This window comes from Panulirus ornatus, chromosome 34 (genome assembly GCF_036320965.1).
Source record: "Panulirus ornatus isolate Po-2019 chromosome 34, ASM3632096v1, whole genome shotgun sequence".
NCBI classification, from domain to species: domain Eukaryota; kingdom Metazoa; phylum Arthropoda; class Malacostraca; order Decapoda; family Palinuridae; genus Panulirus; species Panulirus ornatus.
Window position 1 is genome coordinate 3,395,506 of NC_092257.1, and position 13,095 is coordinate 3,408,600.

General features: G+C 37.0%; 1 protein-coding gene across 4 annotated transcripts in view; it reads right to left on the reverse strand.

Moving 5' to 3' along the window:
* LOC139759781 (uncharacterized) overlaps positions 1-13,095 on the reverse strand; it is a 93,502-nt gene that overhangs the window by 52,720 nt on the left and 27,687 nt on the right. For 2 of the 4 annotated variants that reach the window (XM_071682233.1, XM_071682231.1), the window contains one exon: positions 3,651-3,719. The exons of the other annotated variants lie outside the window; for them this stretch is intronic. In XM_071682233.1, coding sequence (XP_071538334.1) covers positions 3,651-3,719 — 69 coding nt within the window. The remainder of the gene's footprint in view (positions 1-3,650; positions 3,720-13,095) is intronic. 4 annotated transcript variants of the gene reach the window in all.

Here is a 13,095-nt window from a genome sequence, read left to right on the forward strand (position 1 = left end):
TATAACTAAGGATAATATAAATAAGTTACATGTAAAAGGCCTATGGTGCTTAATGAAGCATTTCACATAAGCAGTGACTATCATTCACAATGTATCATGTTACAAAGAGTCTCCTAATGTGTGGTGTGAAATCATCATAAACTAAAACAAATAAATGGGTGAATTACATAACTGTATTGATGGTCAGGTGCCCAAACACAAGCTGGCAGACAAACTTTAAATATCTACTTATCACCAAATAAGATGTTTGCCTGATATTTTTGTTTAACTTTTCTTCAAAAGTCCAATTACATGTTACGACTGATATACTTTTTTTTCTAATTTTTCATAAACCCCCTACTGAGGACCCTCTAAATTTGGGGGACTCAGCTGTTTAGAGATTAAAGTCAGTTCTTGGTACCCTTAGATCCTGAATCTGGTCCTGAGTACCTTCATGAAAATTTGAGACTACTAGGCCATCCATTGTGAATGGCTGCTGTAAACTAAGTGTAATTTACAAGGCTTTTCAAAAGCAGCCTTTGGTGGCCACAAAAAAGCCTTCAAGGCTAAAATGTGGTAGGTTAAGACTTTGTCCAGATCCTAAAGCATCTACACATAAAATCTGGGACTCCTGAACGCAATGAATTGACAGTGAAAGAGTAACAAACATAAGCACAAATAACCAAAATTTGGGGCCTTTAGGATCTATAGTTCACCTATCAAAGAGTAATCAACAAACAAACACACAAAAAGTTGAAAAAATCATACTGATGGTAGCTTAAAACCTTGCCAAGAATCTAAAGTACCTACACCCAAATTCAGAGCTTCTAGGTGCAATAGTTCAGCCATGAAAAAGTAGCAAAAAAGAACAAACACACAAATACTTAAAGATGGCTTTCAAGACCAACATACAACAGCCTAATACCTAACTGAGATTCTAAGGTACCTACATCCAAAATCTAGGGCCTCTACGTGCTACAGTTCAGCCACAAAAAAATAATGCACATAACACAAATAGCGATGCTGGAATGAGATGTTTGACGACAATATGTGGTATGAGGTGGTTTGATCGAGTAAGTAATGAAAGGGTAAGAGAGATGTGTGGTAATAAAAAGAGTGTGGTTGAGAAAGCAGAAGAGGGTGTTTTGAAATGGTTTGGTCACATGGAGAGAATGAATGAGGAAAGATTGACAAAGAGGATATATATGTCAGAGGTGGAGAGAATGAGAAGTGGGAGACCAAATTGGAGGTGGAAAGATGGAGTGAAAAAGATTTTGAGTGATTGGGGCCTAAACATGCAGGAAGGTGAAAGACATGCAAGAATAGAGTGAACTGGAACGATGTGGTATACCGGGGTCAACATGCTGTCACTGGATTGAACCAAGGCATGTAAAGCATCTGGGGTAAACCATGGAAAGTTTTGTGGGGCCTGGATGTGGAAAGGGAGCTGTGCTTTTGGTGCATTATACATGACAGCTAGAGACTGAGTGTGAACGAATGTGGCCTTTGCTGTCTTTTCCTAGCGCTACCTTGTGCACTTGCCGGGGGAGGGGGTTGTCATTTCATGTGTACGAATTATGTATGTGTATATATGTATATCTTCTTATAGATATACATATATACACATACATAATTCGTACACAGAGAACAGAGAAGAGGTCCAGGTGAGGATATTCCCTCAAAGGCCCAGTCCTCTGTTCTTAACGCTACCTCGCTATCGCGGGAAATAGCGAATAGTATGAAAAAAAAAAAAAAAAAAAAAAAAATATATGTATATGTCTGTGTGTGTGTATATATATGTATACGTGGAGATGTATGGGTATGCATATGTGTGTGTGTGGCGGTGTATGTATATACATGTGTATGTGGGTGGGTTGGGCCGTTCTTTCGTCTGTTTCCTTGCGCTACCTCGCTAATGCGGGAGACAGCGACAAAGTATAATATATATATATATATATATATATATATATATATATATATATATATATATATATATATATATATATATATGGATGAAGGCAGCATGCATGAATATGTACATGTGTATAAATGTATATATCTGTGAATGTATATTCATGTATACGCTGACATGTATAGGTATGTATATGTGCGTGTGTGTGGGCATTTTATGTATACACGTGTATGTGGGTGGGTTGGGCCATTCTTTCGTCTGTTTCCTTGCGTTACCTCGCTAACGCGGGAGACAGTGACAAAGTATAATAAATAAATAAATATATATATAATTTTTTTCATCCATGAATTACCAGTTCCTGCATTTGCAAGGCAGTGCCAGGAAACAGAAAAAGAAAGACCACATCCACTCACATCCATCCATGAGACGTCATATGTAATGCACTGAAACCATATTTCCCTATCCATATCCAGGCCTGCAACTAACAAAGGAAATGTTTCATTCACTCAAATCCATTCTTTTACACACAATAACTAAAGTATGGCAGAAGTAATGATGATGTGTGCAGGAGAAGGAGGAAGGTGACAGCATGGCAGGAGTGGCATCAAGGTATGTGTGAAGGGCTTAAGGAGGATTAAGTATGGCAGAAAATGGTAGCAGTGTGTGTTGGAAGGGAGGGAAGGAAGTAACCATGTGGCTGAAACAGTTGCGACATGTTTGGAGAGGGGGAAGGATGTTGACAGTGTGGCAGTAGTGGCGAGGTGTCTGGGGAGGAGGAAGAAAGGTAATACTGTAGTGGGGAAAGGTAATGATGTGTATTGAAAGGAGGGAGGGAGGTAACAGTATGACAGAAAATGGTAGCAAAATGTCACTGGCAAAGTTTCATTGAGGAAGAAGGCAACAGTAATGGGAGCAGAAGTTGTGTGTGTTGGGAGAAGGAAGGGAGGTGACACTGTGGTTGGGAACTGTAGTAACCTGTATGGAGAGAACTTCTGTATCTAGGAGTACCTATAATGAGATTTTCCCATGATGGCAGGCAGGGAGGTGACAGTGTGACAAGAGCATTAATGTGGTGGAGGAGGAAGGGAAGCAACAGTGTGCTGTAAACAGTTGCAATACGAGTGGGAAGAACAGAGGAAGGGAAAAGTGTAGCAATAGTAGTGGCAATGTGTACTGGGGGGAATGAGGGAGATGGCAACAGGATAGAAAAAGGTAGTAATAGGCATGGGGAGGAGCAAAAGGAGAGCATGATAGGGAGCACTGGCAATGTACATGGGGAGGGAGAAAGGAAGTAACAATGTGGTGGAGAATGGTAGTGATGTGTATGGGGTGTAGGAAGAGGTGATAGTGTGGCAGAATCATTAAGATTTACCCTACATACTAGGCTGAAGGTAACCTGTACCCAAATTTAACCAGTATCAACTAGATCAAATCAAATAACGACCCCATCTGATGGCTGGCTTCTGAACTTCAGCATTCAGGAAGTGGGCTTAATTTTCTGAATGAGACTTTTCATGAAAAAAATATTAACGACTTCCTAGTGAACAGGAGTCAAGATCATGTTGCTGACAGTACTCCATTTCTCAGAACACCTTTCAATGTTTTTAACAAAAGCTGCAATTCATACTCACTCCCAAAGAAATCTAGTAACACTATGAATCCCTCAGAGAAGTGTATGGAATATGGATGTTTTCTCATGTTTATCCATTAGTGAACAGCTATTCATTTTTCTAATCCTATACATATTCTAATTCTTTACCTTTAAATGTTTCATACCACTGCAGTGCAGCTCCAAGATCTTCTTTGCATTCATTCCTGCACAGCAAAGCTGCAAATCATGAAAGCATATACCATGAGTGTCAAAATGCAAAAATAATTACAAAGAATATGGAACTACTAGAAATATTTTACAAAATTTGATATGTAAATGACTTTGTTCTGTACTTGAACAATACATAAATTACTAAGAGACATTCCTATAGCCAGTCACAGAGGTATGCTTCAAAAGCCCTCCTAAAATTTCCCGTCAAATTAAGGACAATGTAATCATCCCTTTCTCTTTAAATGACTTATCATTGTGCTCACAAATCAAAAGTTTAGAAGACTTAAAATTACCAGTTTTGAAACAGAGAAAGCAGGCTAAACACTAGTTAACCTGACATTCACCACAAGAAAGCACACCTAGCTGCAGATAATTCTGTGGTTGGCTCTTGAGTTGTCTGTGTCCATTGCAATGAGGATACCCAGGAAAATTGTGCATTCACATTAGAGTTGCATCAGTAATTATGATACAAAAATGGCAATAGTTTAAGAGGATCATGAGTCTAACATCAGATTGCTGAATCAGTGATTTGCTTCTTTATCATACTGTTCCGTTTGAAGAAATCAAAATGACAGATTATCTATATATTGCCGAATCAACAAGGTCTGGATACCTACAAACAGACTGTATTTACAGCATAGGTCAGTGAAATATTACAGAAATAAGATGACCATCAATAAGTCAAAACAAAATACTACATGGTCAAGATCCCTTTTTATTAAAAATTTTTTCAAAAATCACCTGTAAGCAAAATTTTCAAAATTCCTATATCCAAGCTTATTTCTGAATCTGACTTGCTTGCAGACCAGTTAATCCAGGTTTTGGAAAAAATCACAGTGAAATTATCATAAGAGGATGGATTGGCAACCTTGTCTTTCCCTGATGCATATGTTGATAATGTCTAGAAAGTTGAAGTGAAATGGGGATTGATTTCTGCACTCTGATGCTGGAAGAACACTGGACACATGCAATGTGCTCCTTTAATGCCTTTAATGCTTAGGTAGCTGGGCCATAACTTAGAAAACCCAGTAATCCCACTAGAGCATCCAGTACTTTCCAAAAACTAACTTCCAAAGACAAGCCAATGTACATCACCAATTATCTCTTCAGAGTTTTCACCTCCCTTCAACCATAAGCTGTAATATGAAAGTCAGCAAACCAACAGAGAGTTTTAGGGATGATGAAAACCTAGACCATCAAGATTATGCACAATACAAGGCAACTGAACCTCCTCTGTTAGAGTGCAGAAATGTCTCCACCAAAACTAACTATATTCATTCAACAAAGTTTGAAGAACACAGATTAATCATAGTGAAAAATAGCCATGACTAATATCTCACTTTTACTGGCCAGTACAATAAAACAAGTACTCAACTATTCAATTATCATAAAAAAGATGAAAACTATATTGAAATGTTCATCTATGGAGATGAAAAAGTTTGTAAGAATTCAGTTAACCCCATCAATGGCATTACCAATGTATAGTAATAAGTACAGCAACAGTGCCGTGCAAAGTCTCTTTTGAGTATCATTCTTAATAAACTATAAACAAGCATCTTGTCAAATCTACTAATTTTGCTTTCTTTTAAGCAGCAGATAAATACGAGAAAGTAATATGTTTACACTATGTATATGTTCATAATAACAACATTACTGTTGAGATTAAATCCAAATAAACCCACAGGATACAGAAAGACAAAGATGACAAGCTTTTGTCTATTTCCCAAGAAATCTTCATTTGCCCTAAAGATGTCTCGAGAAAGATGAAAGCTTGGCACCTCTTTGTCTTTCTGTTTCCTGTGGGTTTATTTGTTAAGTTCATAATCAATTTCATTCACTGACTGGTGTTATTCTCCTTAAATATACAATAATAAAACGTCAGAAATGCAGTGCAGATGTAAGGTCACACAATCTCAAAGCAGGGTATCCAACTTAAGAATGTGAGACCCATAAACAACTGTACTTACAAATGAGCTAAAAAAACATTAAACTCCTAGTCCAAAATGCAATCAACTACTCGTACTTACAAACCACAGAACTGCTTAAATAAGCATCTTTTTTTCTGTAAGTGTTGCTTAAAATCATGTTTCATTAACTAAATCTACTTGGAATATGCATCAAGTTTGGTCCATGTCTAATAAATCTATCATGAGATACTGTGTACACAACCACTTACATTCATTTAAGTATACAACCTAGAGATTTTAACTTTTGATTCCCACAGCTTCAAAAACCTAATTAGTTGTATCGCTTTATATGCAATATGTATCAATTAAGTTTTGTAAAAATCTAATCATCCTGCCATGAGATATCAAGATCAACATGGTTTAAAGGCATAGATGCATGCAAACATATATGCATGGCTACCTTGCAGAAAGAAATATAAAAATGAACTCTTATAATCATTCAGTCTCAGCTAATCACACTTTCATCAAATACAAAAACACATGGCCTTAAGAAATGTATCTTGCTTTATGGCAACAAAAATCTGTTCTTCAACAATGACATGTTAAATCGAATTGAGAACAAGTCAGACTGAAGAACCAGTGTGTTAACTGCAACTATGTGCACTGCTACATAGTGGAGTTAATTGCTTATCAGAGAAATTTACACAGGGCATGACTGGCAGTCTTAATTCAATCAGTTTAAGATTTACTCTGTGGCTGATATTCATGGATAGTGGTGACTACTCTCAAATAAAGTTTGTGAGGTTCATACTACCAATCACCATGGGAGCTCATGGGCATGCCTCCAGAGATTGCTTTAACAGTTGCTGAGCATAGGAATAAACATTTACCAAAAGACAAAGGTTAAACTATAGAAATTATCAATATTTACATCAAATTTTCCTTAATGCTCTGAATATGTCAACTCAAAACAACTACAATTCACATATCTCTTCCTTCTCTTTTCTTCCAGGCTTTGGGTGACTAAAGAAAGATATAATTTCACTTTAGGGTTACAGAGAAAGACTATAAAGAAAGCTTCACATGGTATCATAATACAAACTAATATATACAGTGAATATTCACTGCTGGTAAATTTGTAGAGCTACTACCTAAAACAGGCCCTTAAATTAGGGTACTAGTGCAATGGAAATAATGTCCATAGGAAGAGAGCTATATCTCTGGTCTAAACCACAACAAAAATACCTCAAAAGTGTTTTAACAACTTTTGCAAAATTTAATTCTGCACAAGAGGAATCCTAAACCCCATTTCCATCCCAAATGAAAAAAGAGCTATAATGCAACTTAGAAATGGAAAAAAACCCTGCATGGCAAGTGGATGGTATGAAGAGATGATGAAAAATGGAACTGACGTAGTATTCAAATGGATTTGAACAGTTTACTGAGTAACAAAAATATGAGCTTGTACGCCAAAAGTCAGTGAGCAAAGGTAGTACATGAAGTAACAATATCTTTATTGCATAAGCAATGGAAGAATGGTTGTAGCACTTTTGCAAAGGTTTATGGTACACGTCTAGGCCAGATCTTAGCATAGCTGGAAAGGTATAGGGCATGTGTCGAGGCCAGATTTTTGCACTTGAGATATTTAGAGAAGATGTTCCTGATAAAAAATCAAAAGTGAATGAAGCATTTATGGCCTTAGAAAATGCATCCCGTAAAGTGACCAAGAAAAGGAATTTGGAAAATTTTGTTTCTTTAGGAGGGCAAAGAAACCTAAAGAATACTTTTATAATGGAAAAAATAATATGTGGTGGCATAAGAGCATGCTGTCTTTTAGTTTACTCACACATATCATCAATGTATGTCAAGCATGATGATGTATAATTTTCTTTCTGCTCCCTAGAGATGATTTATCAAGTAAAACTAACATCATTCCCTTCCCTTACTTTGCTTTTCTTGCTTTCCTGGCTTCATTATACAAGATCTATAAAATAGTGGAATGAGTTATTTCTTCTTTGCAAGTTTTCATTATTAGAAGTCCTGAAAGGCTTCAAAAATGGTTTGTTGTCATATACCATTCTGCAAGACAGAAATCTTTAAGTAACGACTATTTTGTCAAAGTATAACTTGAAATAATGCATACTACACACACTTCAGAGCATATTGATACCTCCACCAGCAATTTTTGATCCACACCCACCTAACACAAAAGAGGCCCACGGGCAGCATCTCCACTTCCCTCACAGCAGGCAGTGGTTCGAATCTCGCTGCTGGAGGTGCTACTATAATATCTTAAAGCAGTTCTGAATACCAGAAAATAAAAAGCATTTCTCTTGTACCCTAGGAAAACAACAATGTTTCCAACATTCTTCGTATTACCTTCCTTAACAAAATTGATTAGATATTAACCCTTAAGCAGCTGGCATGGTTTAAGAAAGTCCATCATAGTGCATGAAAAAAAAAAAATCATATAATACCTAGGCATTCAAAGGTAACAGAACATATGAAGAAAGTTATATAATCACTCTGTGTTCACCTGGTAGGTACAGTGATAATTGCACATTGGAATGGGGTGTGGTTGAAACATTCAACAGACTCCAATAACAGAAAATAAGAGATTTTGGGAGGATGATCTCTTCCTTCTACTGAGCTATTTCCCCATTATCTCATACACAAAGAAAAATATAGTATTAAACCTTTCACACCAGACTTCAGTGTGTGGGAGATTGGCAAGCTAGTGCGGAGAGGATACTGAATGGTTTGTTTGTTTCTTTCATATGCAGAGCTCTGTAATGAATACCATGAATATTTGCCCTGGGAACAGAAGAGAAAGAACATTGCCCACATGTTATTTGCAATTCATAAAAGGAGCTCAAAAGGGGTAGGAGCAAGTGGCTGAAAATTTATCCTCCAGTATTACTCTCCAAAATAAGGTACAGAGAAAGGAGTCAAGTAAGAATCTTTCCCTTTAATGCTCATTCATTCATTCCTGATGCTAACTCACTCATACAGGAAATTAAGATCATGTACAAGAGATTATTTTTTATCTTATTATTATACTCTGTCGCTGTCTCTCGCATTAGCGAGGTAGTGCAAGGAAACAAACAAAAGAATGGCCCAACCCACCCACATACACATACATACATACACACCCACATATACATACAAAAGATAATAAAAGATATAGAAATAACACACCTTTTACACTAACCTTCATTGTGAAGGAGAATGGTTGGCATGTGTGGAAGGGATAATGGAAGTCTTTTTTTTCACGGAAAAATTCTTGCTCTCTACCTTCTCTTACCAAAGTCCTCCAGTACCCCAAGATTAAATGAAAATAATCTAGTGCAGTCATTACATATTTCATCCAAAAGGATGGGTGCACTATACTTCATACATGCCTCCTTCCTTACATAATCCTGCTATATCTCTAAGTAATTTATTCACATTTATCAAGTTATTCTTCTTCACTATCCTCACCAACTGATTAACTGTTCCTCCTAAATACTGCACTTACGTCATCCAATAATATATATATTTTTCAAAGTCACTGCACTGTATGCACAACTTTCAAGTTCATGGGCAGTGGCAGTAAGGGTGCTGTGAACAGAATTTATTCCCATGCCTTCCAAGAAACAAAAGATCTGTAATATCTCTAATAGAACAATCTATCTAATAATAAGCAATTACTTTGCCATATAATAATAATCTTTAATGTAATGAAGTACAGTACAAAACAGTAAATAAGAAAATGTGTCTGGAAATATTTTCCAGGAACACATCCCCTTTTGTAATATTAGATCTAAGAGAGAGCTGGGTTTGAAGTAGTTTCACTTAAAGTGGCACTTTTCAGTAATGCAATCCCTATGCTAAAACAGGGTCCTTGCATGTTAGTCCAACTGCATAGGTAAAAACATGCTAGGAATATGTCAATTTTTCATACTGCCTTTTTGTTTATGATTATGCTGGTCCTAAAATGCTTCAGTAAACAGCTGCTAAATGCTGTGCAAGTACAATAAACAATGCATCACTGGATAATGAAAAACACTTAAAAGTTTTTCTAAGACATTATTCTCTCATGTTCGACACGCTCATGATAGAAAATGTATTGTCATCATAGTCTTCAGTGTCATGGTGATTACACTGTACAGGAACAGTTTGTAGTACAGTGCATAACTTAAAGCACAACATAGCATTGCACAGTTTTTTGTATACAGAATACATCTAAATTCAGACTTAATAAACTTCCAGGTATGGCAGCATTACCATTGTACTGATATGGTTTAGTTTGATCATGAACTATACTGTTATTGTTGTACTGACAGTTTAGTTTACAAATTACTTTCCATAATAAAAATCCTTAAAAACATGGTAACTAACCAATATATGAAAGTTTTCCATGAACAAAACCCCTTTTGTACATCAAGGTATAGGTACTTACAGTAGGTACGGTATACTGAATCCATCCCAACAATGATGCATGGATGTAAAACCCATGTGTATGTACATCAAGACAGGGCATAAGTAAAAGGCGGGGAGATGGATAATTTGTGCAGTATGATTGGAATTAGGATTAACTGACTGAAGCAGTATAAACAAAATGAAGACAATCAACAGAATGAGGATGTGAAAAGGTTTTATGGTAAGAAAAAGTCTTTAGAAAGGCATATAGATGATGGCATATAGATGATAAACATCTAAAATTATGGCCATGTAAAATACACTGCAGGTGGTCATGAAAGTACACTCTACTACAGAAGAATGTATATGTAGAGGAAGAATGTTGAGACAATTCAGGTGAAGATATTAGAGAAATCACAGGAGAGGAAATGTAATTGGAGCAATTTGTGTATGACAGTAAAATGAATGAACACTTTGTAAATGACAAATCAACTTGATATGTACAATGCAAAAGGGAGAAACATTTTTATCAGTGTAAAGTTCATGTGTCTTAAACATACCGGACATGGACTAAAGATTAGAAAAAAAAAGAGCAATGTTGCAGAGGCTGCGTATACATATTCAATCCCAATGAAATGGGAATGGGGTGATGATGGTAGACAAAATACTGTGTTCAGTATGGGTCATACATTACATTATCTCAAAACACAGAAGCTCAATGTCTAAGTAACAGCCCATACAGAACAAGATGACTGAAAAGTAATGGCTGTGCTTATCTTTGATTCCTGAACCACTCTGAGGAAAAGGATACATTAAAAAATGATATAAATGTAACTGCTGATACATAGGATAACCACTGGGTGCCTCTGGTGTTCCCACAGAACAATCACAATGCATAATCTGATGCATAATGAATAACATGGATCACCAAAAATATGATCTAAGTTTATATATCAAACCCATGTTTACACAACATGAATTACCAATGATATACGAATCCTCAGAGTCATCATTATCATGTTCTGCCTTCATCTTCATATATGTCATTCCTTTCCACCCTAGCGAGGTAGCATCAAGAACAATCAAACAATGGCCTCACTTGTTCACATCCATTCTCTGGATGTTATGGATTACGTATCAAAATCAGAGCCTCCCCAGCCACACTCAGCCCCATGGACTATTCTGTGATTTCCTCTGACCACTTCATAACCCCCAGTTCAGCCCATCGACAACTTGATACCACTGTGTATCCTTCAGCACTAACAAAAGTCACAGAGCTGTTTGGTAATATGCATAAGAAATGACTGATAGTCTACTACTCCCAAAGTCCACTGGTATGTTCATTCATGAAAGATTATATGCATACTAGTATATCCACATAAATATATAAAAAGAATGGGTGATAACCTATGGCTCCACAGGCCAAAAGTTGTATCCAATAATGAATGATAAGAACATAGGCATTAAGCATGTGTATTGTGTTAATCATTTATTTCATTTTATCATACTTTATCGCTGTCTCCCGCGTTAGCGAGGTAGCACGAGGAAACAGACGAAAGAATGGCCCAACCCACCCACATATACATGTATATACATACATGTCCACACACGAACATATACATACCTATACATCTCAACGTATATATACATTTTTTTTTTTTTTTCAAACTATTTGCCATTTCCCACATTAGCAAGGTAGCGTTAAGAACAAAGGACTGGGCCTCTGAGGGAATATCCTCACCTGGCCCCCTTCTCTGCTCCTTCTTTTGGAAAATTAAAAAAAAACAAAAAAACAAGAGGGGAGGATTTCCAGCCCCCCGCTCCCTCCCCTTTTAGTTGCCTTCTACGACACGCAGGGAATACGTGGGAAGTATTCTTTCTCCCCTATCCCCAGGGAGTATATATATATATATATATATATATATATATATATATATATATATATATATATATATATATATATATATATATATATATATATTTTATATTTCATTATACTTTGTCGCTGTCTCCCGTGTTTGCGAGGTAGCGCAAGGAAACAGACGAAAGAAATGGCCCAACCCCCCCCCATACACATGTATATACATACTCCACACACGCAAATATACATACCTACACAGCTTTCCATGGTTTACCCCAGATGCTTCACATGCCTTGATTCAATCCACTGACAGCACGTCAACCCCGGTATACCACATCGCTCCAGTTCACTCTATTCCTTGCCCTCCTTTCACCCTCCTGCATATCAGGCCCCGATCACACAAAATCTTTTTCACTCCATCTTTCCACCTCCAATTTGGTTTCCCTCTTCTCCTCGTTCCCTCCACCTCCGACACATATATCCTCTTGGTCAATCTTTCCTCACTCATTCTCTCCATGTGCCCAAACCACTTCAAAACACCCTCTTCTGCTCTCTCAACCACGCTCTTTTTATTTCCACACATCTCTCTTACCCTTACGTTACTCACTCGATCAAACCACCTCACACCACACATTGTCCTCAAACATCTCATTTCCAGCACATCCATCCTCCTGTGCACAACTCTATCCATAGCCCACGCCTCGCAACCATACAACATTGTTGGAACCACTATTCCTTCAAACATACCCATTTTTGCTTTCCGAGATAATGTTCTCGACTTCCACACATTCTTCAAGGCCCCCAGAATTTTCGCCCCCTCCCCCACCCTATGATCCACTTCCACTTCCATGGTTCCATCCGCTGCCAGATCCACTCCCAGATATCTAAAACACTTCACTTCCTCCAGTTTTTCTCCATTCAAACTCACCTCCCAATTGACATGACCCTCAACCCTACTGTACCTAATAACCTTGCTCTTATATACATATATATATATATATATATATATATATATATATATATATATATATATATATATATATATATATATATATATGGCCAGAGAGCGTTATTGGATTACGTGTTAATTGACAGGCGTGCGAAAGAGAGACTTTTGGATGTTAATGTGCTGAGAGGTGCAACTGGAGGGATGTCTGATCATTATCTTGTGGAGGCTAAGGTGAAGATCTGTATGGGTTTTCAGAAAAGAAGA